The sequence below is a fragment of the Gymnoscopelus braueri genome, assembly GCF_963280865.1.
Source record: "Gymnoscopelus braueri genome assembly, chromosome: 19".
Taxonomy (NCBI): Eukaryota; Metazoa; Chordata; class Actinopteri; order Myctophiformes; family Myctophidae; genus Gymnoscopelus; species Gymnoscopelus braueri.
In genome coordinates this window covers 27,566,093-27,593,771 of record NC_137621.1, presented here as the reverse complement: position 1 = coordinate 27,593,771, position 27,679 = coordinate 27,566,093, and the positions used below count along the sequence as shown (strand labels likewise).

Here is a 27,679-nt window from a genome sequence, read left to right as displayed (position 1 = left end):
AGTTGGCACAGTTTGGAATGAAAACTTTATTTATTTATGCTTTGTGCCCACCAGCCTCCTTTTTTCACTTCTTTGATGATAGTTATGGTCTTCGGTGCTTCAGTGGACCCATACCAATGTAAACAAAGACTGCAAGGGTCATGTTCCATACTTTAGTTCTGCTTGCATTACAGCTACTTAACTAATCACTTAAACTTCATTACCCACTTGATTACTGACACAACAATGACATTATAAACAGAACAACCAGAAATGTCTATTCTATATCCTCCTCTGTGGTAGAGGTATTTGAAAGTGAAACTTTTTTTGTTTTTGATCACAGAACAGTGAAATCAAACCGTGTCCATAGTTACTAGTTCTTTTTTTTAGTGAGTGGTCTAAAACAGTGCTTCTCAACCTTTTCAGGCGCGACCCCCAAAATAATCATATTTGAACTGGGGACTTTTAGGAATTGAGGCATTACATTTAGTTTGACTCGGTTCTACAGATGCAAATTGTGAAAATAGTCGATCTACATGCTCATAACGCCTCGCAAAAAAATTTGCCTCTTTCTTAGGTAATATTTGACAATTTGGTCAATGTTTGACAATTCTTTATAGTACAGTTTATTTATTATTTTTGACGCAGTAAAGGTCTTATTTTTTATTTTAGCGGTATTAAAAAGGTCTTAAAGGTCCTTAAATTGTCACTTTAGAAATGTGCAGATACCCTGTATGCACTTACACTGTATGCTGTTATGCCAACAAAGAAAACCTGCGGGTCCCGACCCACATGTTGAGAATCACTGGTCTAAGAGGCCGTGTCTACAGAAAATGTTTTTTTGAGCAGTGGAGCTCTTTGGATATTATCTCCGCTTTTACGTGCTCTGAGTGAGACGCCTCGTTTGTGGGCGTGTAGCTCCAACCCTCTGCATAGGAAAGCGACATGAGTGGCACTCCTTACCAAAAGCGGAACTATTTTCTGTTTTACTACTTGAGGCACTCAAGGCGCTCCACCCAAAAAATGCTGGTGCGCTGCCATGCCCTGTGTGGAACTGGGAAGAGAAGCACTCCTAGCACAGCTTTACCATAGAAATGCAGACGGGTGCTTGCAGCTCACAAAACGCTTTATGTGGACACGACCCGTAAGTCTTCTGTTAGGCGGCGAGGGTTGTGAGGGTACTGCTCCTTTTTGGTTGTGTAATAAAACTGTGCAGGCCTCTTACGCTGGCCCCCTGGAAAGCCTCTAATACTCCCGATTCAACCAATCGGCACAATAATAAAATAAAAAAACGAGTGAAGATGCTATTTGAGTCCCCTAACCTAGAACTTGGAGTCTGTGCTTCCGTAAAGGGTCATTCACACTCAGTTGCGCGCTTGTGTCGCACACCTAAAATAGCTGATCTACAAGCTCACAACATGAGCACAGCACTGTAGACAACCACATATAAATCAGCCATTAGCTTTACAGGGCTGAGCTTGCGGGCCCTCTGGTGTTTCAACGTTGTCAGTTACATATCCACTCATTTGTGACACCCCCTCCCCCTTCCCTTTCTCTCTTTTCAGTATTCACCCAACATGACGATGAGTGTGTGATTTTTATTTTATTTGTCCTTTTTTGTATTTTTTTTGTTTTATTTCCCTCCCCCTTATTTTGTACCTCTCCACCTGATTTTTTTCTTTTTATCCCCCGATCCCCTACTTCACCTCGGATTGGACACACTACCCAACCACCTCCTTACACATACACACAAACACACACACACACACACTTTCCCCCAAACTCCCCAACTGGAAACCCACCCCCCACTGCCCCTTTTCCTCTCTGAACTCTTTGGCCGCACAGCCTTCTGGGACACCCCTTGAGCATGCTGGGACTCTGATTAAGACGGGGCCTCCCGGAGTGTGCAAGATGGCCGCCGGTATGAATAGGAAGCAGTCGCAGAGCCGCAGGAAGAGCCTCCTCTCTGATTCCGGCCCTGGCCTCCCTGGCTTCATGTCAGGGCCTGGACAATAAGCCAAGGGAAGGAAGTGAGAGATGAGACTGGATAACACTGTCCTCTGCTGAGGACACCGTGTTGGGGGTCTGGTAGCAGCCTTCTAGAAGCTTTTCAAGCATTATGTTGGACTTATTTTGTGTTTTTGTTTAGGTTTTTTTGTTCCCAATGCGTTCAGTGCTGTGACAGATGAAATGACCTCTCTGTCTTTCTTTGCCCCTTTGTCTTTCTCTCTGTGTGTACATTTTTGACAGAGGTGTTGTGATCAATGAACATTTCCCATTATAATTTTTTCTTTGTATGTAATGTATCATGACTTTTTATTATTATTATTATTATTATTGATATTGATATTGGTATATGATGATCATGATCATTTTAATATTAGGTTTCCAATTTATTTTCATTTCTCTTTTAAGTGCACATTGCTATAATGAAGACAGGATACACACACATAATAAATGTGTGTACAGAATGTCAAGTACACTTTCTATCGAACCCCCACCCTCAAGTTGCCATTCTATTGGGAAAAACGTGATGAAATCTTGGTTTAACTAAAACATGTTCTGTTTGACTGCAGCGCCCCCCATAGGCCCAATCAAGAAGGTAAGACTCGTTCCATCATGGTACTTAAAATTTAGGTTTATTTTTTCCATCTTCCAGAGAGGCTTTATAACTTATGTCAAGGCTTTTTTTTTAAACTGTTCTGGTGTAACTGTTTAATTATCTTGTTCAATAGCAGAAATGACATCTGTGTTTAGTTGTTTCTTTGTTTAAATGTTTTTTTTTTTATAGCTTCCATGCAGTAAAATGCACAGCAATATTTATTTATATTATTTGATTTGTCTCATGCATCATTGTGCTTGTTTGCTAGGTTTTGTTCCCTGTTTTTAACTCCAGAACTTGTAGCAACTGTGTAAATATCCAAAGCCTGTCCTATACATCTTCACTGTCTCATCACCTCTGTCTCTTGGTTACTCGCGTTACTACATCCTCCTATCCATCGCAAGGCGCTCCAGTCAGTGGAAGCGGTACCTGCTGATCCAACTCGTTCTGCTTCCACCAATGCTGCCTCGTCACATACGCGTTTACTCCCAACATAAAAAGCTGAGTTGTCGTGTACACTAGGGAGTGTTTTCGTGTGATTAAAGCCTGAGTTACAGTTGGTTGTGAGCTGATGTCACGCACTGAAAATAGCTGATCAGCAAGCTCACATTGCGTGGTACTGTGATGCACATTGTGAGCTTGTAGATATGCTCATTTCAGTGCGCAATACCAGCACGCAACTAAGTATAAATCACTCGTAACATGAAAACACACTGTGATCTATCTGTATGCGCTCTCTGTGAAATTACTCTACACAACTGTCGGTGTAACTTGCCCGCGAGAGGACATTTGGGATTTTTTTTTGTGTGTGCATTACCCAGGATGCAGTGCTCCCTCTCTGCCCCCGACCCTGCATGAGGGGGGATTGACTCTGATTGGACCCCCAGCTTTCTTCTGGCGGAGTGTAGCAAATCAGGAAGTGGCGAGTTGTTGCCATGGTGACTGTAGCTAGTGGCCTCCCTCCCTTCGTTCACCTTGGAGAGAAGACCCTGTCCGTCTTTTACCCGTTTTCACCCTCCTACCTAGCCAATAACACGAGACGATACAAATGCTCACTAACGCACACATACTCACACACAACCCTTTTCTCTGATTTTGTAATTCTCCATCTTATTTGAAGCCTTTTCTTTCCCTCCCAATTTGTTTTTGTAAATACTGTAAAATGCATTTTGATATCATTGACATGTTTTGATATTTCAAATCACAACTAACAAGCTGATCAGAGGTGTGCTGATTTGGGCAATTGTGTATTTTGTTCAAAGAGATGGCATGTCTTTAAATCAGAAATTTATATGAATGACAAACAAACAAACAAAACAAACTGGAGCTGCTGCGTACCAATATGCTACTTCACCTCATCACAGACAACCTGGGGCTTTACTGTACATAACAGCACCTCATCGCGGACAACCTGGGGTTTCATTGTACATCACAGCCAGAGTCCAACAGGACGCGGAAGGACCTCTGTTGGCCAAGAGTGTGAGCAGCTTTAGCTAACTCACTGTCAAGCAGATTCCTCTCAACAATTAGCCACTTGAACCTTATAGCTTCCCTGTTCTGGGCATGTCATAATAGGGGAACGTTTGGCGGAAATAGCAACCTACAAGCTCACAACGCGACATGTTGTGAGCTTATGGATCGGCTATTTTCTGCAAACACATTTGGTGTTGAGGGAAAAGGGGTGGGCAAGGGATAGAACCCTGGGGGACCCCGGTCATCTAAGTGTATAGGGTTCAAATGGTTAAAAAAGAAACGGGGATCTAAAGACCCCGCTCTCCTCTGCTCTTGTATTCTGTTTGTATGACGGGGCCATGTAGTTGGTCACCAGTATTGTTTTCTTATTACCATCTTAGCAGAGACTTTTCCAGAGCGAAGGGGAAGGGGTCTGTTTCCATGTTGGAAGGGTCCCTTAGTCATCACTCACACTGCTGCGAATGCATCTCAGCTTCTCTCTTGGGTTTTCTCAGCCACTGATCACTGAAATGGAAAGCAGGGCACATGTACACAACACACTGTCTCTCCAAACTACACCAAGGACCCCAGAGTACTGACTTTACTATGAAGGATTTTTTTTTATCTATTTAAAAAAGAAAAAAAAAGAGGTGGGGGAGAAATTTAAAGAGGAAAAACAGATTTGTTCTTCTTGAAACAAGGAGCTAGAAAATTTGAAGGGAACATGGGTTTCCTCCCTTGTACTATGAGATACTGTTGTATAAAATACACTACTCCCTCTCTCACTCTCTTTCTGTCCTGTAAGTAAACCCGTCACAACGTTGATCATTTCTGTATTTCTATTGTGCTGATGTATAATACTGTAACATTCATGGGTGCGGGTGAGATAAGGGGTGGTGGGAGGGTGGGGGGTTATGAGCGGATGGGGGAGAAAAGGAGAGATTCTTCTGTTCTGTTCCTCATTTTCCTCTTGATGACAAAGCAGTATTGAATATGAGGCAGTCTGTCCTTGGGGGGAAGGGGTTGGTTGCTTTGTATCTCATGTTAGGGTAGTTTCAGATCCTAAATGTCTTGTGTAGTAAACTAAGAGGTTCTTTCTTCGTACGTTTCTTTATATTGTAAAGTTTCTTTAGACAAAAAATGTTGCTTATTGGAAAAAAGGTGGGAAAACTGCATCGATGATAAATGTAATTTGTTTTTCGTTTTTGTTTATTTTTCATCAAGTTGTCAGTCGTTTTTGCCTGTGTCCCCCTTGTTGTAGATACATATTAAAAACAAATAAAATGACTTCACTCCTTTTGCCATGAACATGTTTCTTTTGTTGGATTTATAGAAATGTTTCTGTATGTACTGTACAGTGTGTTTGCCATTCCATGTAGTTATGTTTTGGCTCTACTGCTCTAACGATTGGTGAAAGGGAAGCTACATATGACATGACCAACTAAATAATAGTATATCTTTAAACTAATTATTGGATTATATATGGAGGAGAAAGAAAACTGATAGTTTGTTTGTTTGTTTGTATTCTCATCTCCAAGAACAATTTGTATGGATGAAGGAAATTTACCTTTTTATTTATGATCAAAACATTTTTTTTTTCAAACTATGAAACATATTTTGCTTATATTAAAGGAGCTACACCATGAATTAAAAAAAATAATTTGATATTTAATATCATATGGTGTATGTCCCTCAAACCTTTTTCAAAAGGTTTGAGCCTAAATCATCACTCAGATATATTCATCCCAAGTCAATTGTCTCTGGCTTATACAGCACTTTCAGCTGCAATACCAAAACGTCCTCTTGTGCAGGGGGGGGCTACTGAGCAATTCTGTCTGTTAATAAAAATAAATATTTTAAAAATTAAAAAAAAAAGGAAAAATTCTGCATAAAAAGAAGCATCTAAGAAAAATACAAAATCGAAAAAAAAACACTTTGAACATTTTTGAACAATTCCACCAAGTGTTTGAGGTGCCTGTTTCACCCACTTCCGGGGGGCGGAGCCAAAATCCGAGCCCGAAGTATTTGTTCGTAGACCCCCACTTAGGGGGGGTAGAAAAAGTTTCGGAGCAATTCGGGCACTTTTCATTTAACATTGGGTTTGCCATCATTAATGTTTATGACATCATAAACATTTCCATTCTGAGATCGCCTGTTCAGACACGCCCATTCTGGAAATCCATGAAATGAGAAGGAATGACTGAATTTAAAAAAAAATAAGAGACACTGGGGGTATAAGAGACACTGGGGACCCCAAAAAATACAAAAAACCAAGAAAAAAGTGATTTTCATGGTGTAGACCCTTTAAACTAGAGGTTCGGGCTACTGCACGGCCCTCACACCCACGTCGCAGCACCGATCCGACCAATATGTCTGAGTCATAGTGTCAGGGGCTTTTCAGACCGTTGTACCTGTCTGTGTCCCTTTTGTTCCCATATATTGAGCGGACTGATTTGTTTGCGCCTGATTCATATTTGGGCATAGCTGCATTGGCAACTCCTTATATGGTTATGGCTGAGTCATGGTGACTTGAGCATGACGTAAGAGGTCCGCCCGCCCGCCGGCCTGTCCTCCCGTAAGCCAATTTCAATATAGGATAACGACAATGTTGTGTATATACTTTCAGGTTTTATTTTTCAGCATTAGGTTCTTATGCTTACAACAGAGGCATGCTGGAAAGCATCAATATTGCCTTGCACAAAAAGAATGACTAGTAGCTAATATTGCAATGAAAAATCCAAAGCGTCTGTTCTGACTCTACTTTATCTATAGTGTGGCCAATACAAGAATAGTACGATGGGCAGGGGGTCCCTAAATACTGTAGCCCCCCCCCAAATACTGCGGTCTTACAGGCCCAAAAGGCTCAGCTCTTGTCCTTTTTCCAAACCTTTGACAAATTTAGGAAAATTGCCCCAAAATAGGGACAACAGGGTTAATAATGTTTTCATCAAATGGTTCAATTATGATATTATCGAACATAAATATCAAACATATAAGTCACAATTTCCCAAAAGCAAATGCATGCATTGTATTCAGTCTGACCAGAAGCAGTGATAAAAACACATCCCCACTGATGATAAAAATGAATGACCATGGGGGTGGGATATTAAAAGCAGAGGCATGGAGCCCCCCTCCTTGCCCCCCAGCAAATCTAACCCTGATTATAGCTGTACTGAATGGCGTAGTAGATGCCTCTGCTCTGGCCCATCTCACAGCAGAGAGAGGCGGGAGGGGAGATGATGGAGGAGGCGAGGTGTAATGGGGGCAGAAGGGCCAGTCTCGGGGGCGTCGTGACTGAAGAGGGTTGTGGAACAGAGCTGGGGGGGTGAGGCTCAAACGCCACACTCCTGCCCTTTGAGGGCGAAAGCTGGGATGGGTCCTTCAGGTGGGAGTCTGTCTGGTCAGCCAGGGGCGGAAGGTGAAGAGAGGGTGGGATGACATTCAGACAGGGGAGGGTGTTCCTATACGAACTTGCCGGAGATGAGAGGGGGAAAGGTGGAAGTTTGTCGACGGAGCTCTTTGGGGTCATTCTGTCAGAGGTTGAATATCCAGACGTCAGGACCCTCTCAGGTGCTCTGTCCTGCCTGATAGAAATGGTCTTCTGTAAGAGACGGGCGCGACAGAGACACTCTGAAAGAGGACCTGTCGTCGTAGTCATCATCATTCTCTCCTCTGTTTCTGATTTCCCTGTCCTGAACCAAACTCTCCCTCCTCTTCCTCTCTGTCCTGGAGCATTAAGGGGTTATCTCCTCTGGCCCTATCTTGCGTGCCGCCTTACCCCTTATCCTTAAACTCTTTTGTCATTTTTTACTATTTTGAAAAACATTTTAAAATAGTTCAAATAGCCAATCTACAAGCTCACAACGTGTCGATGTAGATCGGCTAGTTTAGCTATTTTAAAATGTTTTTAAAAATAATCAAATATGGCTAATAAGATTAGGGATAAGGGGTAAGGCGGCGCGCAAGATTGGCCCTTCATCTTTTTGCCCTTTCTCTTCATTCTCCCCTCCTCCGGCCTCCCTACTTATATCCTCTCCTCCCTCCTTCTGCAGGCCTCCCTGCCTCGTGCCCTCCTCGTAAGCCTTGTTGAGATGGGTCAGGTTATGTATGGCCAGCCATGGTTCAGACCACATTCTCTGTCTGGGTGACCCGGACCACTCCGCTGGTGTCATGTCACAGGGGGGTAAGCTGCTGCTGCTGCTTCCCTGTTGACCTATGGTGCAAGAGTAAATCACAGCAGTAGGCGGAAATCAGCCAAATGTCACTCTGTACTGTGAGGGACAGGCCCGTTATTCATGTGTGCTTGCATTATGACACTATGCTAGTTCCCTTCACTAACGTAATCAAGTTATTGGTAAATGGAAAAATAAGAAGTAATTATCAAACAGATAGTTCCGGTCTTTGATTGTGATTGGTTGAGTGAGCTGCTAAAAAAAAATACTATCAACCATCTCTGATAATGTATAAACACGCACCTTGAAGTCAGTATTACTGCATTAAACTATTTGTTTCAAAATGTTAGATTTTGTTGTGGATTTTGATGTATTGGGTGGGGTAGTATACTATAAAGAGATGGACAGGGTAGAGGAGGAAGATTTAAAAAAGGAAAAAGATGCTGAAATTAATGAGAGAAGTAGGAGAGTTGGAAAACTCAAGAAATGACTGAGGCTATGTGTGCCAAAAAAGATCTGGCTATTGATCACGAAAATGGAGCTAAACCAGACTCTCTGTCAGTTTTATGCCAGATAAATGTTAATAAACAACCCAATTTTTGTATGTGTTGCCTAGCAACCATTCTGCTAAATGTCACTGAAGAAATACATTGTTTGGCGGTAGAATGATTATTTGTTATCAATACATTTAGCATTATTTGTTTATTGCATGAAACCTTTCCAGTTATACGTAGTAACTGTTTTTGAAAAGCTATAAGGCAGATGCTGTGGTTTACAGTGATTTTAGAACAAGAACACAGGGGTTTTAGGCACTCCACTTAGTATTTGGTAATGTTTGATTCATAAGTATGTATCACTAATTACAGGGTGAGCCATGCCTTTCTCTCTCCTCACTCTGATCTACTCTTACTCAAGAATGATTGAATATACTGTAGTGATATCAACCACCAGGTATTTCCCCCCCTCTGGCTTTGTCCAGACTTGCCTTCTTAACACACAGGCGTATAATACCCAATAGCGCATGTTTCTGCATACACAGAGATCCATGGGCACTTTGATGATACTGTTCATTACAGAGAAAAGTTTTAATTTGTTGTTATTTGTTTTAATTTAACACAAATATTAAAAAGATCATTTGTATGGAAATAAATGTGAACATAATTTCATTGGATTTCACCTTTGTTTAGTTTTTTTGAGGGATGGAGGTAGTACAAATGAGTTCATACAAAGAATACTAGTTCCTATCTTACTAGTTCCTCTGAAGTTGAAGATGTTTCCTCTCTCAGGTGAACTGGGTGTGCCTGTCTTGAGGACGATGTCAGAGGGAGACATGCAGGACACAGGTGAGGTGTCGGGGAAAGGATGGACATTCAGGTAGCGCTTGGTCACGGGGCCGTCGTTCACATCCATCTCCGTGGCAATGATGATGATGTCACGACCTTTGGCACGGCAGGCTTTCATTAGTACCTGGAGTGGAATCTTCCAATTAAGTTATTGATTTTAATTTGTAATTATAATATGCTAACTTAATCCTAAAGGAACACATGGACTGTATTCAAGTTTGCTCTGAAAGGAAGCCAAAACCTTTGCGCGCATGCTTACATTTTTATAATATTTGACTTAAAATGCATAGCTGCAATTGTGGCCTTTCAGTCAAATTTTTCATTAAATATATAGTCCCATAGAAATGCATGTATAGGGGCTGCCCGCTGGCCTAGTGGTCCAGGCGCGTACCACATGTAAGCTTCAATGTAGTCAGACTCCCGGTCTGGACGACCTTTGCTGCGTGTCTCTCGCTCCCTGTTTTCTGTCCATCTCCACTGTATATTATCAATAAAGGCAGAAGAGCCCCAAAATAAATCTTTAAAAAAAGAAAAGAAGGATATCTCCATGCATAGCAAGGCTCTGCTTCTGTGTGAACGTAAACACGAAAGAGGAAGCAATCAATCCATGGGGGTTCTCTGTGATGAATTCCACAACCATGTAGGTGATGGTGAATATGGGAATTAGGGCGCATATTACTTATATGCTATTATATGTACAGTACACCCCAGTCTTTCTCACTAGTCTAATTGGGATTGAGTGAGGTGTGGATTTGGGATATCTTAAAGCACTGACCTTAAGCATAGCCTGGTCCTGTGCATTGATGGCATAGACTAGGGCTGAGGCTCCTGAGTAGTCCTCTATGCTGGGATCACCCCCAGCAGCCAGTAGAGTGGACGCTACCTGGGCCCCTGCTCGTTCCATGCAGGCATACATTAGAGGAGTACGACCCATCCCGTCCTGTGCATTAGGGTCTGCCTGCAGGGGTGGATTATTTGACAACATGATGAATCCAAAATGTGATGAAAAGACAACTTACTTTACTTATTTAGTAAAGTTGGCACAGGCCATGTAAATAAAGGACATATGGGTACTTAGCTCAAACTCACATCTGACATTACAAGGAATAATACAGAGTGAAAAGATCGAAACCAAAATCGTCCTTTTTATTATAACAACATCAAAATATAGTTGGAGCTTCTGTAGTCACGTATACATGTGGTATTTTGTTGTATATATTTCAGCTTTATTTTGGGAACAATAGCCAATGCAAACTGACCTGGTTCTGGAGCAGGTAGTTCAGGAGTTTTACTGTCTCTGGCCCAGTGGGTTCTCCTCGTAGCGCCTTGCAGGCAGCTAGTAGAGGGGTCTCTCCTCTCGGATTACGTCCATTTACCTGAGCCCCTCCCTCCAACAGCAGGCGGGCCAGGCGCAGCTTACCCAGGGATGCTGCACTGATCAGGGGGATGCAGTCAGACAGATGGTCCCCCATGGCCTGGGCCTTGGAAACAAGTTTTAGATAAGCAAGACATTTCACATACTGTATGGATAAACATGCAACATTCAAATATAGGTAGGCCTACATGAAATTACGTTTCAGAATTCTCTAGTCTAGCTAGGACATAGGCCTTTTTATGAGTTTATGAGTCAACAATCTGTCATAGATCACTGCAGTTGCTTGTGTCTTTTCTCTTGGATATCATAATCAAGGTAACCTACCTGATATAACATTAATAACATATATAACATATAACTGACATCTGCCATCCAAGCAGAAAAGGGGATTTCCTGGGGCCATGGTATAAATTATAATGAAGACAATAATTTAATAAATTTCAGCCTAAATTGGCCAGATTTACAGTAAGCAAGCACGTAAATTCTGCATAGTAATTGTTGGTGTTAATAAAAGACAGAAAAAGACCAAAAACCATACAAATGCAGCTTATATACTTGTGTTCAGGTTAATTTGATAGCTAGCAATGCTGTGGCATAAACAGTCAGACATAAAACCAAAGACAAAACTTTGTATTGATAATGGCATGGCTTGAACTGAACTTGACTCACCATCTGCGATGGTTAATCATTCACTCCTGTGCAAACAACGTAGCAGCAGTCTTCCCGAATGCATTTGGATGCAGTACAATGGCAAATCAGTATTTCCATTCCATTATTTCATCAGTTGCTTCAAGGGGTTTATGCCAGTTCCTGAATAAAACATCCTTATCTCTTTGCCACCCAACAAAATACAGAACAAAAGGTGACAATACTAATCTTTTTGTTATTGTCCCTCTCTCTATAATGTCTCTGCCCCTGTCTTTCTCTCTCCTCACCAAACCCACTGTGGCTGAGGCGCATGTGGCACGTGTGTATGTGGGCTGCAGCGAGCGTTCAAAGTTACGAATGGTTTTGAGCTGCAAATGTCATCTGTTGCAGTCTGTCCAACAAAGGACCAGAGGCCCTTTGATAGCAGTCGGCTTTGAATGGCCCTCATCTGCTCATGACCACCGTCTGTGTTCAAACACTGATAGGAAAAGACAGAAGAGATAGTGACACACACACACACACACACACACACACACACACACACACACACACACACACACACACACACACACACACACACACACACACACACACACACACACATTACATTACATTACATTACATTACATTACATTACATTACAGTCATTTAGCAGACGCTTTTATCCAAAGCGACTTACAATAAGTGCATTCAACGTAGGTAGGCAAGGAAACTACTAATCACCAGAAGTCTTAAGTGCATTCTCTTCTAAAACAAGCAACTAAGAGTATACCTAGTGTTAAAACTAAATGTATGCTGTTCACACGAGCCTTAAATACAAATACCTCTCTAGGCATTCATACTTTTGATGGTGAACAAATCGAGTTTGTTACATCATACAAATACCTCGGCATTTGGCTAGACGTGAAGCTTTCTTACAAGATTCATATTGAACAGCTAACAAGAAAACTAAGGGGGAAAATTGGTTTTCTATACAGAAATAAGGCTTGCTTCTCCCTCTCTAACAGAAGGATGATTGTTCAAGCTGTAGTTATGTCTGTATTTGACTATGGAGATGTGCTGTACATGCATACCTCATTATCCATACTAAAACCTCTCGATGCAGTGTACCATAGTGCATTACGCTTCATCACCGGTGATGGTTTTTATACTCATCACTGTACTCTATATGAAAAACTAGGTTGGTCTTCTCTCGCCACTCGTAGAGAACAACATTGTGTTTTATTTGTTTATAAGGCCCTGTGTGGCAAGCTACCAAAGTATTTATCTTCTTTTTTAAACACCAATCCTACGGGATATCACACACGCTCACAAGCTTACATTTCTCTTAAAATTCCTCTAATGAATAGTGAACAGGGAAAATCTGCTTTTTCATTCTATGCCCCTGACAAATGGAATAAACTCCAGGTCTCTCTGAAACTGGATAATCTGATCTCCATAGAGTCTTTTAAGGTTCTTCTCGATGAGGTATTACGTAAAGAGTGTACCTGTTTTGCATTCCCACTGTGATCTTATATCATGTTGCAATCTCTGTATTATTATTATTATTATTTTTCTTTAATGTTTTTTTCTATATTTAACTATATCTTACTCCACTGTTTATTGCTTTGTATTGTATATTGTGCTGTACTCAGGGCGTCCTCGCAAAAGAGAGCGTGCTCTCAATGGATTACCCTGAATAAATAAAGGTCAATAAAATAAAAAAAATAAAAAGGTAAAAGTGCAATATATCAGCTACCTACTTTCTTAAACAGATGAGACAAGTAGAAAATCAAATGAGCAAGAGCTAAAACAAATAAGTATAGAATAAACAAGAACCAATAAGACAAGAGCACGTACAACTAATTGACAACAAGTAGGCAAGGCAAAGAGGAAGGGTAGTGTTTCCTGAAGAGCCTGCGGCGAAAGATGGGCACATCAGTGGGGAAATCATTCCACCACTGTGGGGCCAGAACAGGAAAAAGGCTGTGACCGTGTAGATCGGCCAGAAGGACCACTGAGCGACGAGGTAACCAGTCGCCCCGAGGCGGCAGACCGAAGTGGTCGGGCAGGGGTGTAAGCCTTGACCATAGCCTGGAGGTAAGAAGGAGCTGTTCCTTTCACTGCCCTATAGGCTAGCACCAGGGTCTTAAACTGGATGCGAGCCGCTACGGGGAGCCAGTGTAGAGAACGGAGAAGGATAGTTGTGTGGGAGAACTTGGGGCGGTTGAACACCAGACGAGCCGCGGCTTTCTGAACAAGGCTGCAATGTGGTGGATTCGAACCCCTAGACACCATGGTAGTGGGCCCTATTTGGGATGTCTTTCCCATAGATCAAAATGCAGTCACTTTAGTCACTGTTCCTATTTAAACACTAATCAGTTGAGCAGTCTTTCTAACTGAATGTATTGCCATCCATGCCCAAATAATGAACCCTCTTTCATAATCACTTAGATCTTTTTCTCTTGCATCTTGATCCAAAATTGAGGTCAACATGGAGGTTTTTATAGATTCCACAGAGCAGAAATGCTGCCAGGTTCTGTGCCATCCTACTTTCAGTTTCTAGTTTCACTTTCAAGTAATAGCACAAGATTATTGTGTTCAAGAGTAGCCCATCAGAGGGATGAGGTCATGAATAAGCTGTATTATTAATAATAAATGTAACAACCTGTCTTCCCTTCACACACACACACACACACACACACACACACACACACACACACACACACACACACACACACACACACACACACACACACACACACACTTCATTTCCTCACCCTATGCCTTCTAAAACTGTCCCTCAAGAGTACTCAAAATACTGTTTTTATGCCTTTATTGATAGGACAGTAGGCTGACAGGAAATGGGGAGAGAGATGAGGAATGACATAGGCCTACATCAAAGACCGTTGGGATTGAGACTCGAACCCGTCAGGCTACACTTAAGCCTAGGTGCCTGGACCGCTACGCCGGCCTCTAAAAGTGGTTTGTTCTGTGTGTGTGTGTGTGTGTGTGTGTGTGTGTGTGTGTGTGTGTGTGTGTGTGTGTGTGTGTGTGTGTGCGTGTGCGTGCGTGCGTGTGTGTGTGTGTAATAGGGTAGTCATTCATTCATATAGCAATAATTAAAATACATGAATCAGAAGACAGAAAATACTCATAAAACTAAAATACAAAAAATAAAAGTTTTATAAAGCTGTGTGTGCGTGTGTGTGTGTGCGTGCGTGCGTGCGTGCGTGTGTGTGTGTGTGTGTGTGTGTGCGTGTGTGTGTGTGTGTGTGTGTGTGTGAGAGAGAGAGAGAGAGAGAGAGAGAGAGAGAGAGCGAAAGCGAGAGAGAGAGAGAGAGAGAGAGAGAGAGAGAGAGAGAGAGAGAGAGAGAGAGAGAGAGAGAGAGAGAGAGAGGCGTTGCGCAAGAGGCAGAGGAGGGTTTATTTATGTTTGTGGACCAATAGAAACGTCCGTGAGGTCAACCTCCATCATGACGTCATGTGAGCTCCTCCAGAACACCGCGCCAGACAGACACAGAGCAGCAACACTAAACAGGCAACAAGCCTCAACAAATGGGTTTTTTGTTCAATTCGGGGTTTTTTTTCCCAACAGAAACGTAAACATCTGGACATCATTGTGGGCTCATCATGGCGCTGAAGGAGGACCAGCGCTATGGACTATTATCCAGTCGTAGTGGTAATAATAACATCTCTGTTTTCTATGTCAAACTCACTGACAGCGCGGCAACAGCCATGGACACCTTTCAAAACAGCAAGGTAGGCTTAACGTCTGTCTGGAAATGTCTCTGGTGATAATGACCATAATGACTGTTGTTGGACAAATGATTGTCCAGTTGTTTGTGAGCCGAACTTAGACCAACAACAATGTCGTGATCGAAGGCAGATATGCCATTTCTGCTTTGCCTTGAGCCAAAGTTAACCGATCGTTGTCTCTCTCTCTCTCTCTAACGTTATCCAGTTTATGAAATGGACATAGTAGCCTACATGTTGCATAACAGAATGCGGAAATATGTGTCTATGTGTGAGATGAATGATGCAGCCTGTACTGTAGCATAAGGTGTTGGGAAGTAATGCGAATAGCCTACTGCCCATACTAACGCAGGGGTCTTCAACGTTTTTCAGGCCAAGGACCCCCTTAGCTGAGAGACAGATGAAGCAGGCTAGGGACCCCCCACTACATAATGTATACAATTTTGTTGCAGATTACACTTTTTTCATTGATGTAATAGATGGCTTCATTGACTATCATCAGTGTTGTGTGAATTAATTTGTTTTTGTTTTGTTTATTTCAGACCTTTAACCACTTAAACCGGCAATACTTAGTAAACTTAACCTTTGGCTCTGTACTTGGTCTGCTCTTTTTTCCCCTCTACCCACGAAAATAGCCGATCTACAAGCTCGCAGCGCGAGGCGTTGTGAGCTTGTAGATCTGCTATTTTTGACTAATGTTATCACACAAAGATTTGGCAGCCCCCCCTGTAGTAACTCTGAGGACCCCCTAGGGGTCCCGGGCCCCCTGTACTAATGAATTTTCTTTTTATTATATTTGGGAGCCATCAGCTGACTAATAATGAAGGATATATTGATATGGAACAGTTACTCGTACATTATATTTGTAAAAAAAAAAAAGGTGTAAAGGTCCTTGCACACTGGTGCGTCTTTTCGTTGCGTTTTTTTTACAACAATGAAAAAAATTGAAAAAACAATGAAAAAAAATAAAACGCAACGAAAAGACGCACCAGTGTGCAAGGACCTTTAGGTCCAGCTGTATTATGCAGAGCTGTGATTGTCAATAATCAACAAGGGGAAGCCAGTAGAACAGACAAAAAAGCATGACAGATGGAGTAATCACATTAGAGTCATAGTGGTTGGCCTACTTAAAATCACAATTCAGATTTCACACAGAGACTTCGGGAAGCAGTGTAGAGGGGAACAGATTTCTACACTTCCCCTGTTCTGCAATTCCTAAAGAAGACATAAAAGTAATCAATGAAAAATAATAAACTATACGTTTTGGCTGAAGGGTGAATCCTCATCCAGCTATTGTTCATGTACTCAGTCAATTACACACAGTACTAATGCTGAAATGTGTTTACATTTTCAACTCTTAGTCTTAAATCTATTCATAGCTCAGTCGACCTGGCTGACCGTTAAAATTATATCAAGCAGGCAGCTCAGAACTCATAATCAGGTGGTCTCATGAATCATGTCCATGGAAAGGTTTGTTTTTATTCATCAACTTTTGTCTTATAAGTTTCAAGTTACCCACACCACAACCTCTGATTCCCATGGCAGGCAGCAGATTCACACAAGGCTATTGTTCTTCATGTCAGTGTAGTGATGCTGGGCAATTTGTGGAATTCTCCAGTATGACATTACACATTATGTGCTAAATGAAAGATATTGGGAAAAACTTGGTTCCTTTTATATTATCTGTGTTATTGAGAATCAGAAGTCTTATTTCGGGAAACAAATGCATGCATTATACAGCATGCAGCTATGCTCAACTCAACAGGTATGCTGTTGAGTTGTATGATTAAGGACTTTGTGTAAAACATGACAATATTATGATACAGGTATTTGTAACATACTTTATATTTGAACCAAATCTCAAAGTGCTGCATATTAAAAACAAACAAAAATAATGATAATAATAAAACAGTGAAATGAATAAAATTCAGCTCAAAGGTCAGATACACAGCTAAGAAAAAGTTAAACAAAACACACATGGCATCAATGAGTCCATCTAGACAAATGCCTTGTTAAAAAGAAAGGTTTTTACTATTTAACATTTAATATTGACAGACATTGAATGTTTGGTCTACTACGTGATGCTAATTTTAAACCATATTGCTCTAGATCAGGGGTGGGCAACATTGATGATGAAGAGGGCCACTATATGAGGGCCACATTGCATATACTGTCGGGTATTTCAACTTTTTTCGTAAATTAATGCCATACTATGTCACACAAAAGTAGCAAAAATTGCCGATCTACAAGCTCAAAACGTGTCGCGCTGCGACGCGTTTTGAGCTTGTAGATCCGCTATTTTTGCTATTTTTGAATTGGAATCCAGTTTTTTGGGGGCTATTCTTTAATTGGAATCCTGAAAAGTAACATTTTCATTTAATTTCAAATGCATTTAGTTATACTTATGTTAACTTTATGAACTTAAATACAAATACATTGGACATAAAAAAGACAATAGAATTGTAATACTAGTCATTAAGCTACTAATTTAGACTGAAGTAATTTAAGCGGGTCATGTTTGCATGTTGTAACAGCTGAAATTGTAACAGCTGAAATCAATAATATATCAGTTTTCCGATATTAACCTGTGGGCCGCATTAAGTGAAGGGGGCCGCCAGTTGCCCATGTATGCTCTAGATGGGGTGGGGGTGATGTGTTTGCTATTCCCACCCACAACAACCTGGCCTGATTGGGCTTATTACCAGCAGGCCATGGTGCCCTGTATCCTAATAAGGTGAACACACAGAATCCTAATAGAAGCGCGATACGGAACTGAAAGCAGAACAACAGAAACATCCAGATACAACGATTAGCAAGTGTACTGTATGTGCATGTCTGAATACGTGTAGGTATATTTGTGTGTACCGTGGTCTCTGTGTGTGTGGTTGTCAACCTGTGATGCCAGTTTCTCTGATTCTCTATTTCTATTACAGGGACTATGTTCTTATCCCACGATCTGTTTCAGTGGAAAACAAGGGGTAAGTACAAACTGGCCTTTCTATTGGTATGGTTGGTTTCACCTCCATAAAGATGCTAATTAAATCACCCTTCTCTCTCTCTCTGGCCAAAGAGAATCACCATCCCTTGTGCAGAGAATAGAGGTGAACTGAGGACATTTACCTTCGGACTGACCAATGTTGCCCGTGACAATCCGCATGGAAGCTTTAACTGTGTTCAACAGCCCAGCAAAGGGTACACACACACACACACACACACACACACACACACACACACACACACACACACACACACACACACACACACACACACACACACACACACACACACACACACACACACACACACAATCCCAGATTCCTTGTTTTGTCTGACTAGAATTTAAGTTTGAAATACTATATGCTGTATCTTCTTCAATACCCTAGTTTCACATGAAGACCTCACTACTTGCATTTGTACCCAAAAGCTGGGAAAAACCCATGGAAACCCCCCATTGAAGGCTTAGAAAATCTGCAATGTATGGAAAGGGAATTTGATATTTGTCACATTTTGAAAATACTTTTGTACAGTACTTTCAGTGCAGATATACAAACATTCTTTTGGTAATAATTATAGCTGTAGAGCCATTGTCATTTCATGTATTTGCTGCTAAGCAGTGATATGACATACTGTATATACGTATGTACATCGTATCCCTCTGCCAGTTTCATAATTTCATAATTGCTAAATGGAACATTTCATATGAACCTGGAAAAACCTGTCAGATTACTCACTTTCATCACCATCCTTCCTCTTCCCCTCCAGTGGTGCAGAGGAGCCACTGTCATGTGTGGGGGTGATTCAGGAGAAGCTGACTGTCAACGCTACCGATGACTCCTACCATAAGGCTCGTCAGAGCATGGCCCTAGTTGAGGAAGAGACGCGTAGCCGAGGGGCCATTGTGATCAAGCACGGAGGACGTTTCCAGGGTAGGAAGCCAACCGACCAGAACCTGCACTGATCCAGCACAAGCCTGGCCCATGCCCAATGCTTAGTAGCATTTTCAAATTTAGGAATATAGACCATGTGTAACTGACACATATGAAAGTAAACGAAATTGAAGTGGTCCCTGTTTTGTTTTTAATTGGTTCATACTCATGGAATCCACAACACCAGATATTGTCGATTACTAAAGAGTACTGAAGTAGGGTATCACAAGCTTCTCTGGTTTTGGCAATGTACTGAAAAAGTTCCTGGCCGTGTCCCCCAAAACACTTCCTCAGAAATCTCTGAGGATGTTCAAGGGTCATAATATGCGTTGCACAGCTGGAGGACAGCGTTGGTTGCAAATACAAAAAAAACACATAAATTATGCACAGAATTATTTTGCATAACCACAGTTATACTCTCAGTTGCCATGAATGATTTCAGTCATATGGATTTGGTAGAGTCCTTCCTGTCATTCTCTTGGCCAGTAACTTTAACACTGCTGTTCTGCACCATGTGGCTGGTAAAGTCAAGCCCTACACTACTATATTTCGATACGAGTATTTGAATTGGTCAGACTAGCAATGTCCATAATTGTCTTTCATAAAAGCAGAGATTAAACTCTCAATCTGTGATTTCCTCAACTGGTTGGATGTTTATAGAATAGCAGGAACACAGGTTTAGTACAGTTCAGCTCCTTTCACACTATTCCACAAATCGCAGGTTGGGACTTAGCCTAACAAATGTTTCAGTTGTGAGATTTATTTTGCAACGCACAGTCATAGGCAAACCAGTTTTTAGCGTACACCCACATTGCATACTAAACTGGAAATGCCTCGATTGAATTGGCAGTGATGTCATCAGTAGGTTAAGGCAGCATTACACAGACTGTCACCAAATACACATACGTTGACAAAACTAGTGATTCAGCTTGTTTCTGTCACCACTGTCTTTCTGTTCTTGACCACAAAACAAAACCACTTCCTTCTAAACGCATACACACACTAGTCTCTCAGACTTGATAGTTTTTAGATGACATCTGCAAAGAAAAACTCCCCCACCTACTACAGACTTTTTCTAAAGTGCGGTTATTTCCAAAATGTACGGTAATAGTAAAATCTGATCAGTGATGGTTCTCTGCATTTATGCAGCCCGGATGTGGTTGAGATTGGGAGGAGGAGAAACGATGCGTCTTTACCCACAAGTTTAGGGAGAAATATGATGACTAGTTATCTTCCTTTTCCTGTGCTGTCTCATTTTAGCATGCTGTACTGTACATGCCATGCATTTTCAAGAAGCAGTATGATAACAGCTATTGTAATATCATATGTGATCTTGAAATCATAATATATTATGTTTTAAATTTCCACCAATTAACTGAAATTTAAACTGTAGAACATAGTGATTTTTTTATAACTTAGGTTACCTGTAGAATTCTAGTTGTAGCTCATAGTATTCCAGATGTTTAGATTGTTACAAAAAAGTGCTATAAGATGTTTTGTTGCATTGTTGTTGATCTCAGTGTTACAAGACTCTCAGACTAGTAATTGAGATCACGATATCTAGCAAAACAAACAAGATGAGCATTTTAATAATAACCCTGCAGTCATTGAATTAATTAATAGAAATATATATTATTTTATTTCCCATTGAGATTCAGAATCTCTTTTTCAAGGGAGTCCTGGCCAAGACAGCAGCATATAGAGTTTCACACAAAACATAAAACTTAAAAAATGTATATAAAAATAAACTTAAAAACAACTTAAAACAAGAATAGAATTACAGTACAAATTATTTAGCGTTGTTCAGTAACGGGAGATTGTGCATTGAGTGTTCAAGTTGTCCATAATCCTGTTTTTATTATCTTTCATACTGATAGTAAGAGTCTAATTTAAGATGACTCTGTAACTTAACACCAAGATGAGGATGCAGATATACAAGCTCATAGCGCGGCACTGAGAACATTTGTAACTGTCAAATGTTTCAACAATTTGTTCTGAAAAACTATTGTTGCTATTATCAGTGGTGTTCAAACTTTTTCTTGTCAAGGATCCCCAAAATTATGTTTTTGGCCGTCGATCCCCATCAAAATATGTTGTTCCAGGGACACCCCAGAAGCAAAGATTTGAGTTAATAATGTTTCAAAAAAATATGTGTATTCAAAGATTTGCACAAATGTTCACGATTTTTACAAAATAGCTGATCTACAAGCTCGTAGTGCTGCGCTAGGAGCTTGTATATCTGCTATTTTTGAATAGTCAAAGTATAAAAAATAATGGTCATAGCTCAAATCTAAAATGACACAGATGCGTTCCCGGATTGAATGGGTTAAAAGCACTTTCACCAAGACTGTACGGGTTTGAGTAATAACATACATAAATTGTCCATCATGTGATCAAAGTTTGAAGACAGTAATAGTCAGTAGAGAACATATCATCTCTGTCAGGTTGGAACCTCATATGTCCAAAAGTCTTACTTTTCAGGATTCAAATTCTAAAATAGTAGCAGATCTACAAGCTCAAAACGCGTCGCGATTTAAAATATGGAGATATGAGGTATACAAGATATATAAGAAGGCAGTTTATGCAAAGAAGAAATAACAATTGTATGGCCTCCAGGTTGTTTTGCCATGTTGGCTTTACTGGTGATTTTTCTGTATTTTGCCCCTTTTTAGATTTGTAACATTTTCTTCTCTCTCACAGGCAAGAAGGTAACGGTTCGAGCGCCTTCCCCTGCACTCGCCAAACTCGCCAAGGCCCGCCACTCGTCTCGATCCCCCCTCGGCAAACTCGGCAAGGGTCCAAGTGTGTCCACGCTAACGAAGAGCACCAGTGCCTCTGAGAGGAAAATCGCCTGTGTCATGGAGAATAGGCCGCTAAGGGAGAGACTCATCCACCTGCTGGCTCTCAGGCCGTACAGAAGACCTGAACTGGTCCTGAGGCTGCAGAGGGATGGACTGACACCTGGAGACAAAGAGATGGTGGACACACTGCTGCTTGAGGTAATGGCCTTTTTCTCTTCACCTTCAACTATACCCCGTAAAAAACACTGAAGTGGCAATGCTTTGATCTTGAAAGTGCTTTTCATAAACAAAGTAAGGTTGAAGAAAAGTCATGGAAGTAATTGCCAGAGGATCATAGATTGTGGTTCCTTGATGTCAATATGAACTCTAAGGAGAGCATTGCATGTCAGATTTCATAGTGAACGGTTTCATTTACTTTTGTGTGTTTGTGCATGTGTGCAGGTGGCACAACACAGTAGAAGAGACAGTGCATATGTTCTAAAAGAGAGTCTGTACAAGGAGCTGCAGAAGGACTGGCCAGGCTACACTACAGGGGACCAGCAACTCCTCAAGAGGATCCTTGTCAGGCAAGACACGCATACACATATTCCAGAACAAACCAATGCAGTGTTTCCAAAGTGAATATTATTTTGGCACAGGTAGCATTACTAATCTGTTCTCAGTTGAAATCTAGTCGTAAGTGCGTAATAATTACGATAATATGATAATTGGGCCAAATTACAATGTTTTGTTAACATTACATTTTCTCAGCAGAACTGATGGTTTTCCCCACTGTGTTTTCCCGTAACTGCTGAATTAATCTAGAGGAAATGCTTAAAAACATTTGTTTTGTTCTGATGGTGTTGGTTTACGTGGAGCCAGCTGCTTCAATGCCAGCAACTACCTTTTCGAATGTTCAAAGCAAAGCAAAATGTTAGCATTGATGCCACTAGTTGAGGTAGTAATTCTCTCCATGTCCGTCTGTGCAGGAGACTGTTTAAGCCACCCAGCAACCTCCTTTCTGTCCCAGAGACCCAGGTCTCTCCTCTGCGAGACACACCCAACTCCTCTCCGGCACACTCTCTGAAACATTCCCTCGCAGAAGACTACACTGACCCTCTGGCTATTAAGAAGCCCCGGGTATCTCACCTGACAAGCAAGGCAAACGATGACGGTTCAGAACCACTGCCCATCAAACAGCGTGAGGCTGCCAAGGTAGGGATGGATGCAACCGAAGTGGACAACATTCAGAGGAACTCACTGGATCCTCGGAGGCTGCTGGACTCCCTGACAGCGGTCTGCGAGCAGGAAGTAGATGTGGTTGAGAGGCTGGAACCAGCTTACAGAGAAGACTCCAAAAATGTAGAAGCCGTCTCTCAGCCGAACTCTGACCTTACTGCTACTCCTCTAAAAGTCCCCCATCTGGACAGGCGCACAAGAAGAAAGTCTAAGAACAAACACAGGGACCAGGTAAGAAGAGAAAGACCTATGTATTTCCTGGTTCCTTGTTTTTGACTGCATACAGTGTCCAAGGTGGCAGGTACTCAGAGAATGTGCTGGTAATGAGAATGTATTTTTGTTTTAAGGAGAAGGTGAAGGATAGAGACAGGAAAGGAAGGAAAAGAGACCGCAATTCAGAAGAATTGAAAGGCCAAGTTTCTGGGGACTGCAAAGGTGAGTTGTGCTGCTGCTCACTCAATGGCAGCTGCAATCCAGAACGTATTTTAATTAATAAAACATTATCTAACCAATCTGTATGGTAGAGGATGTTAATACAACTAGTCTACATCTTCATGTGGTTGTAGGTGGTCTCCGTACCATTCCATTTAGAAATTTAAACCGGTTGACAAAGCTCAGCGCAATATCTCCCCTGACCAAGCAGGCATGCCTTATTGGCACAGTAGTAGAAATTTGGATTCTCATCATGCAGGAGACCTGGGTTCGATTCCTAATAGGACATGAAAGCTATTGATTGCAGCTTTAAGTTTCACGGACCATTATAATATATGTATCAAGTCATGCAATCTGATTTATTTTGTTGATAGGGGTTATTTATTATTATAATAACCATATACCATGGTTATTCTGGCTCATACTGTGGCATATACCATAGTCTTTCAATAAACAAAGCTTTTCTCCAAGTTTACCACATGGAGGTTGTCCTCCAGCCAACTGGTTGCTGTAAATGGATGGCTTACGCTCCTTCCAGTTCAAATCAGACTTTTTTTACTGCGAGACAGTCCAAGGGTAGAAAACAACAGGGTAGAAAAATGAAAGATCTCAAGAGAGTATTGAGATGACCCCGGCCCATAGTGTTTTTATCGCTGGGCATTCCTATAACAAAGGTAATGATGATGAACGTTTTGATGATATGTGTCTGGGAAAACGTGTAGTTTAAAATCTTCAAACAGTGTCAAGTAAATTCCCTGAAACTTCTGACAGATTCAGAAACGGCAGTGGATGAATTGCTTGCTCAGGGTGGGACTGTCGGGTCTCTTCTCTACATGTAAAGTGTCTTGAGACAACTTGTTGTGATTTGACACTTTAATACAATTGAATTGAATTGAATTGATGACATGCACAGCTGCACAAAGATGAGACTGACCAACTTGAAGAAAAAAAATCTAAATATATAAACATTACTTAGCAACCACCTTGTTTGTTCAGGCAGTCAGGGTCTACTTTCTTGTTGAAGACATTTCTTGTAATACAATTATTTTAATTTACGTGTTGCCAAGTTTGCTAACTGTTTTTTATAAAAGCTATAAATCACACCATGCTGTGATGTATTGTGATTATGTCACATCTAAGGGGGGGAAAACGCCCCCTAGCTGTGATATAATCACACTATACCATGGCCTGTAGTGAGTTATTGCTTAAGCAACATTTCCTTGTCTTGTCAGAGCCCAGTGGAATGTTCTATGACTCCAGTGTTCTAAAAGCATCTGATGACATGACAGACTACTTACTGTAAGTATGCCTCCTCCATTTATCTTTTAAATTAGTTGTCATGGAACTCTGACGACAACATCAGGTCAATGCCAGGCTAAAGCACGTTGTGTCATAGAAGGCCACACATAGCAGTACTACCTGCACATTGCTTTTTGGTGATATAGAATGTGTGGTTGGCGAATAGTTCTGTTAAAACATTGTCAGATAATTTTGTGTTTACTTTTTCTTATTTAGTCTTCCATATTTGTATGAACTATTATTTGTAATTTAGTTTGTGTAGCAAGTGCTTAAATGAGGGAAACAAAATGGTTGTAATATATGGACAGAAAAATATGGCATCACGGCACATCTCATTGTTTGGGGAACTTTTATTTTTGTTCTAGGATGGAGGTGGGGGTCAGGTTTTCCTTTTGGACCACAAACTCAACTAATTTGAGAACACAGTTGTTAGCCCTTTTTGATGCTTTTGATGTTTGTCATGACCGACTTGTTAACCTCAACAATATCTGTTCTCAGCACAAAATCGCTTTTATCTTTCAGGAAGTACACAGTGATCTGCAGTCATGACCAGAGACAGAGCTACAAACAGGACTTTATTGAGGAGTACAACGAGTACAGAAGTTTACACGCTTGCATCGACAGTGTGACACGGCAGTTCATGACGCTGGACGTGCAACTCAAAAAGCTTCGTCACGGTTCACATAAATACAAGGTAGAGTAGACAACCATACAGACGAAACGGAATGTACTGTACATAACAGCAGTCTTTAAAATGGTGACACGATGGCTTGTATTAACTTTCATGTTTGATATCTTCACAGACAGTTCATAATCAGATTCTTCAAGAATATCGCAAAATTAAAAAGGTAATACTGAAATGTTCTGCATTATTTTTCATGACAACACTTGATTGAATTCTTTTTGACAAATCACAAATCACAATTGATGACAAAATCACACAATAGTCAAAAGGATAAACACAAGAAAGCTTGACAGCATATTTCCGTTGTGGTCCTCTGATTGTGTAAGGAGAAAGACGAGGGTGGGTATCTGGGGAAAACTACAATGAATGAAAACGATGTACTGTTGCATATTGCCACTGTACATGTGACAAAAACAACTTCCTTATCGTCTTGTTGCCTATTCACTGTGTAATTTCTTTCCTTTTCTTGTCTCTACTTTTTTTTACCTTTACAGTCGAACCCAAACTACAATGAGGACAAGGTACGCTGTGAATATCTGCACAACAAACTGGCTCACATCAAAAAAATCATATCAGAATATGACAAAAGCAGCTCCGAAAAGAGGGCCCATGACGGGTCTGGCGCGCAGAGTGTTCCACCAACTCATTCTGGCGCAGCACAATGAAACGCTGCTGCTTACGGCTGCTGAATGGAGCCAAATTCAGATGGATTGCTGTTGGCACACATGGTCACACATGGTTGCACATAGTTTCACGATACATGCTGGAAGATTAAAGGAGGTTATGAGTGAAATCTGTCAAGCACATGAAGTGGTATTGTACATACCGGTACTGTAATGCCGTGACCTTCTCTCATGGACAAGCCTTTGGCCAATGATTGAGACCAACATACGTAGACGTGCTGCTGTCACTGCCAAGGATATAAAAAGTGATTTTATATGGTTGCACATGAGGTGTCAGGGAGCAGAATAAAATCACAAGCAGGGAACACACTCGCTTCCCAGCTCATAGGCTCACATCCAAAATGTTATTTTTAAATGTGAACATAATCAAAGCCTCTATTTTAGGCTTTGGTTTGCCTGCCACAATGTTATCCAAATCAACTTTTATGTGATTTGGCTATTTATACTGTCAGCAGGTTGTAAAATGTTTTTTCTTTAATATTTTTATTTTCAATTGGGATTTACAAAAACATCATGCCATACAGCTTCCTAGTCCTGTCCCAAGGACCAGGTCGGTGAACCAGTCTACCAGGTATTGCCACGGATGGTGTTTAAAAAAAAAGTCCATTTATTTTGAACAAATGTTAGCATTGTTCTGCTCTTAATCATAAATGTGTTTTATATTGTAATAACAAAAGACTGTTATATTGAAACATATCTGAACTCAAAGATGCCATCAGGGAATTTTCAGTATTATAAGCTGCACACAGCTGATCTGTTTTTATGTTTTAAGTTTTCTGTGAAGAATTTCTTTGGCTCCAGAACTCGCTGTCTGTTAAGTGAAAAAAGTGAGGGAAAACATTTTGCAAATGCATTTGAAAAGTATTGCATGCTGTCTACTCTGCTGAATTTATGATCAGTTCATCAGACATTTTGTCTGTTTAATGTATTAAAATTATTTATAGTACTATGTTTGTTTTAATTAATGTATACACATATGTGGTTTGTTTCCCCCCCCTCAGTTAACTTAATTATCTGGCAGAGTGGCAGTGTAGACCCATCAGGGCTGCCTGGGTAGTAGTAACGACATTACAAGCCAGAAAGCAAGTCCTTTTCCTCTGCTATCTCTATCCACCATGCAGGAGTGCAGCTCCTCTTGCCACAAAGGTCAAGCCTTCTTCCCCTTAAGGCACTGCTCTGCTTGGGTCCCCCACAGTACAGTCGGGTAGGTGGCAAGCTGAAAGTGTCGGACACAGTGGCCAACACACTTCAGACGACCCCCCCTTGACCTTGTCCATCGCTCTCAGCATGCTGTTGTAGAGGTACATATTCTGCACACGGTCTTGCCAC

At 41.1% G+C, this 27,679-nt stretch overlaps 3 protein-coding genes across 7 annotated transcripts in view; 2 read left to right on the top strand and 1 right to left on the bottom strand.

The window, feature by feature from the left end:
- The window catches only part of LOC308075339 (single-stranded DNA-binding protein 3), a 48,677-nt gene extending 43,764 nt beyond the window's left edge, over nt 1-4,913 (top strand). For 3 of the 4 annotated variants that reach the window (XM_080415167.1, XM_080415166.1, XM_080415165.1), the window contains one exon: nt 1,545-1,794. In XM_080415167.1, the coding sequence (XP_080271293.1) occupies nt 1,545-1,574 (30 nt within the window). In that variant the 3' untranslated portion in view covers nt 1,575-1,794. Of the gene's footprint in view, nt 1-1,544; nt 1,795-1,824 lie in introns of those variants that run through there. The other variant, XM_080415168.1, reaches the window with a different exon arrangement.
- LOC308074741 (ankyrin repeat domain-containing protein 34B) lies at nt 4,498-11,020 on the bottom strand (the record flags this gene model as incomplete). The annotated part of the gene is made up of 6 exons (XM_080414244.1): nt 4,498-4,558; nt 7,207-7,617; nt 8,021-8,246; nt 9,456-9,672; nt 10,324-10,506; nt 10,808-11,020. 6 exons carry the CDS (start codon nt 11,018-11,020, stop codon nt 4,498-4,500), a joined length of 1,311 nt encoding a protein of 436 aa, XP_080270370.1.
- Nucleotides 11,021-15,068: 4,048 nt separating this feature from the next.
- Nucleotides 15,069-27,339, top strand: LOC308074600 (RNA polymerase II elongation factor ELL-like). 2 transcript variants are annotated; one of them, XM_080414105.1, is made up of 12 exons: nt 15,069-15,312; nt 18,240-18,284; nt 18,377-18,498; nt 19,069-19,232; nt 21,933-22,231; nt 22,475-22,599; nt 23,002-23,482; nt 23,602-23,686; nt 24,916-24,982; nt 25,505-25,676; nt 25,786-25,830; nt 26,162-27,339. In XM_080414105.1, the coding sequence occupies exons 1-12, from the start codon at nt 15,184-15,186 to the stop codon at nt 26,330-26,332; spliced, it is 1,905 nt and encodes a 634-aa protein (XP_080270231.1). In that variant the 5' UTR covers nt 15,069-15,183; the 3' UTR covers nt 26,333-27,339. The 2 variants fall into 2 exon arrangements, with proteins under 2 accessions (XP_080270231.1, XP_080270230.1); XM_080414104.1 differs by having other exon boundaries at nt 23,599-23,686; nt 26,162-27,312.
- The last annotated feature ends 340 nt before the right edge of the window (nt 27,340-27,679 follow it).

Coding starts and splice junctions, on each gene's coding strand:
- LOC308074600 (XM_080414104.1), top strand. CDS start 15,184: ATGGCGCTGAAGGAGGACCAGCGCTATGGACTATTATCCAGTCGTAGT. Junction 22,232..22,474: donor TGGACACACTGCTGCTTGAG/GTAATGGCCTTT, acceptor GCATGTGTGCAG/GTGGCACAACACAGTAGAAG. Junction 23,483..23,598: donor AGAACAAACACAGGGACCAG/GTAAGAAGAGAA, acceptor TTTTGTTTTAAG/GAGAAGGTGAAGGATAGAGA.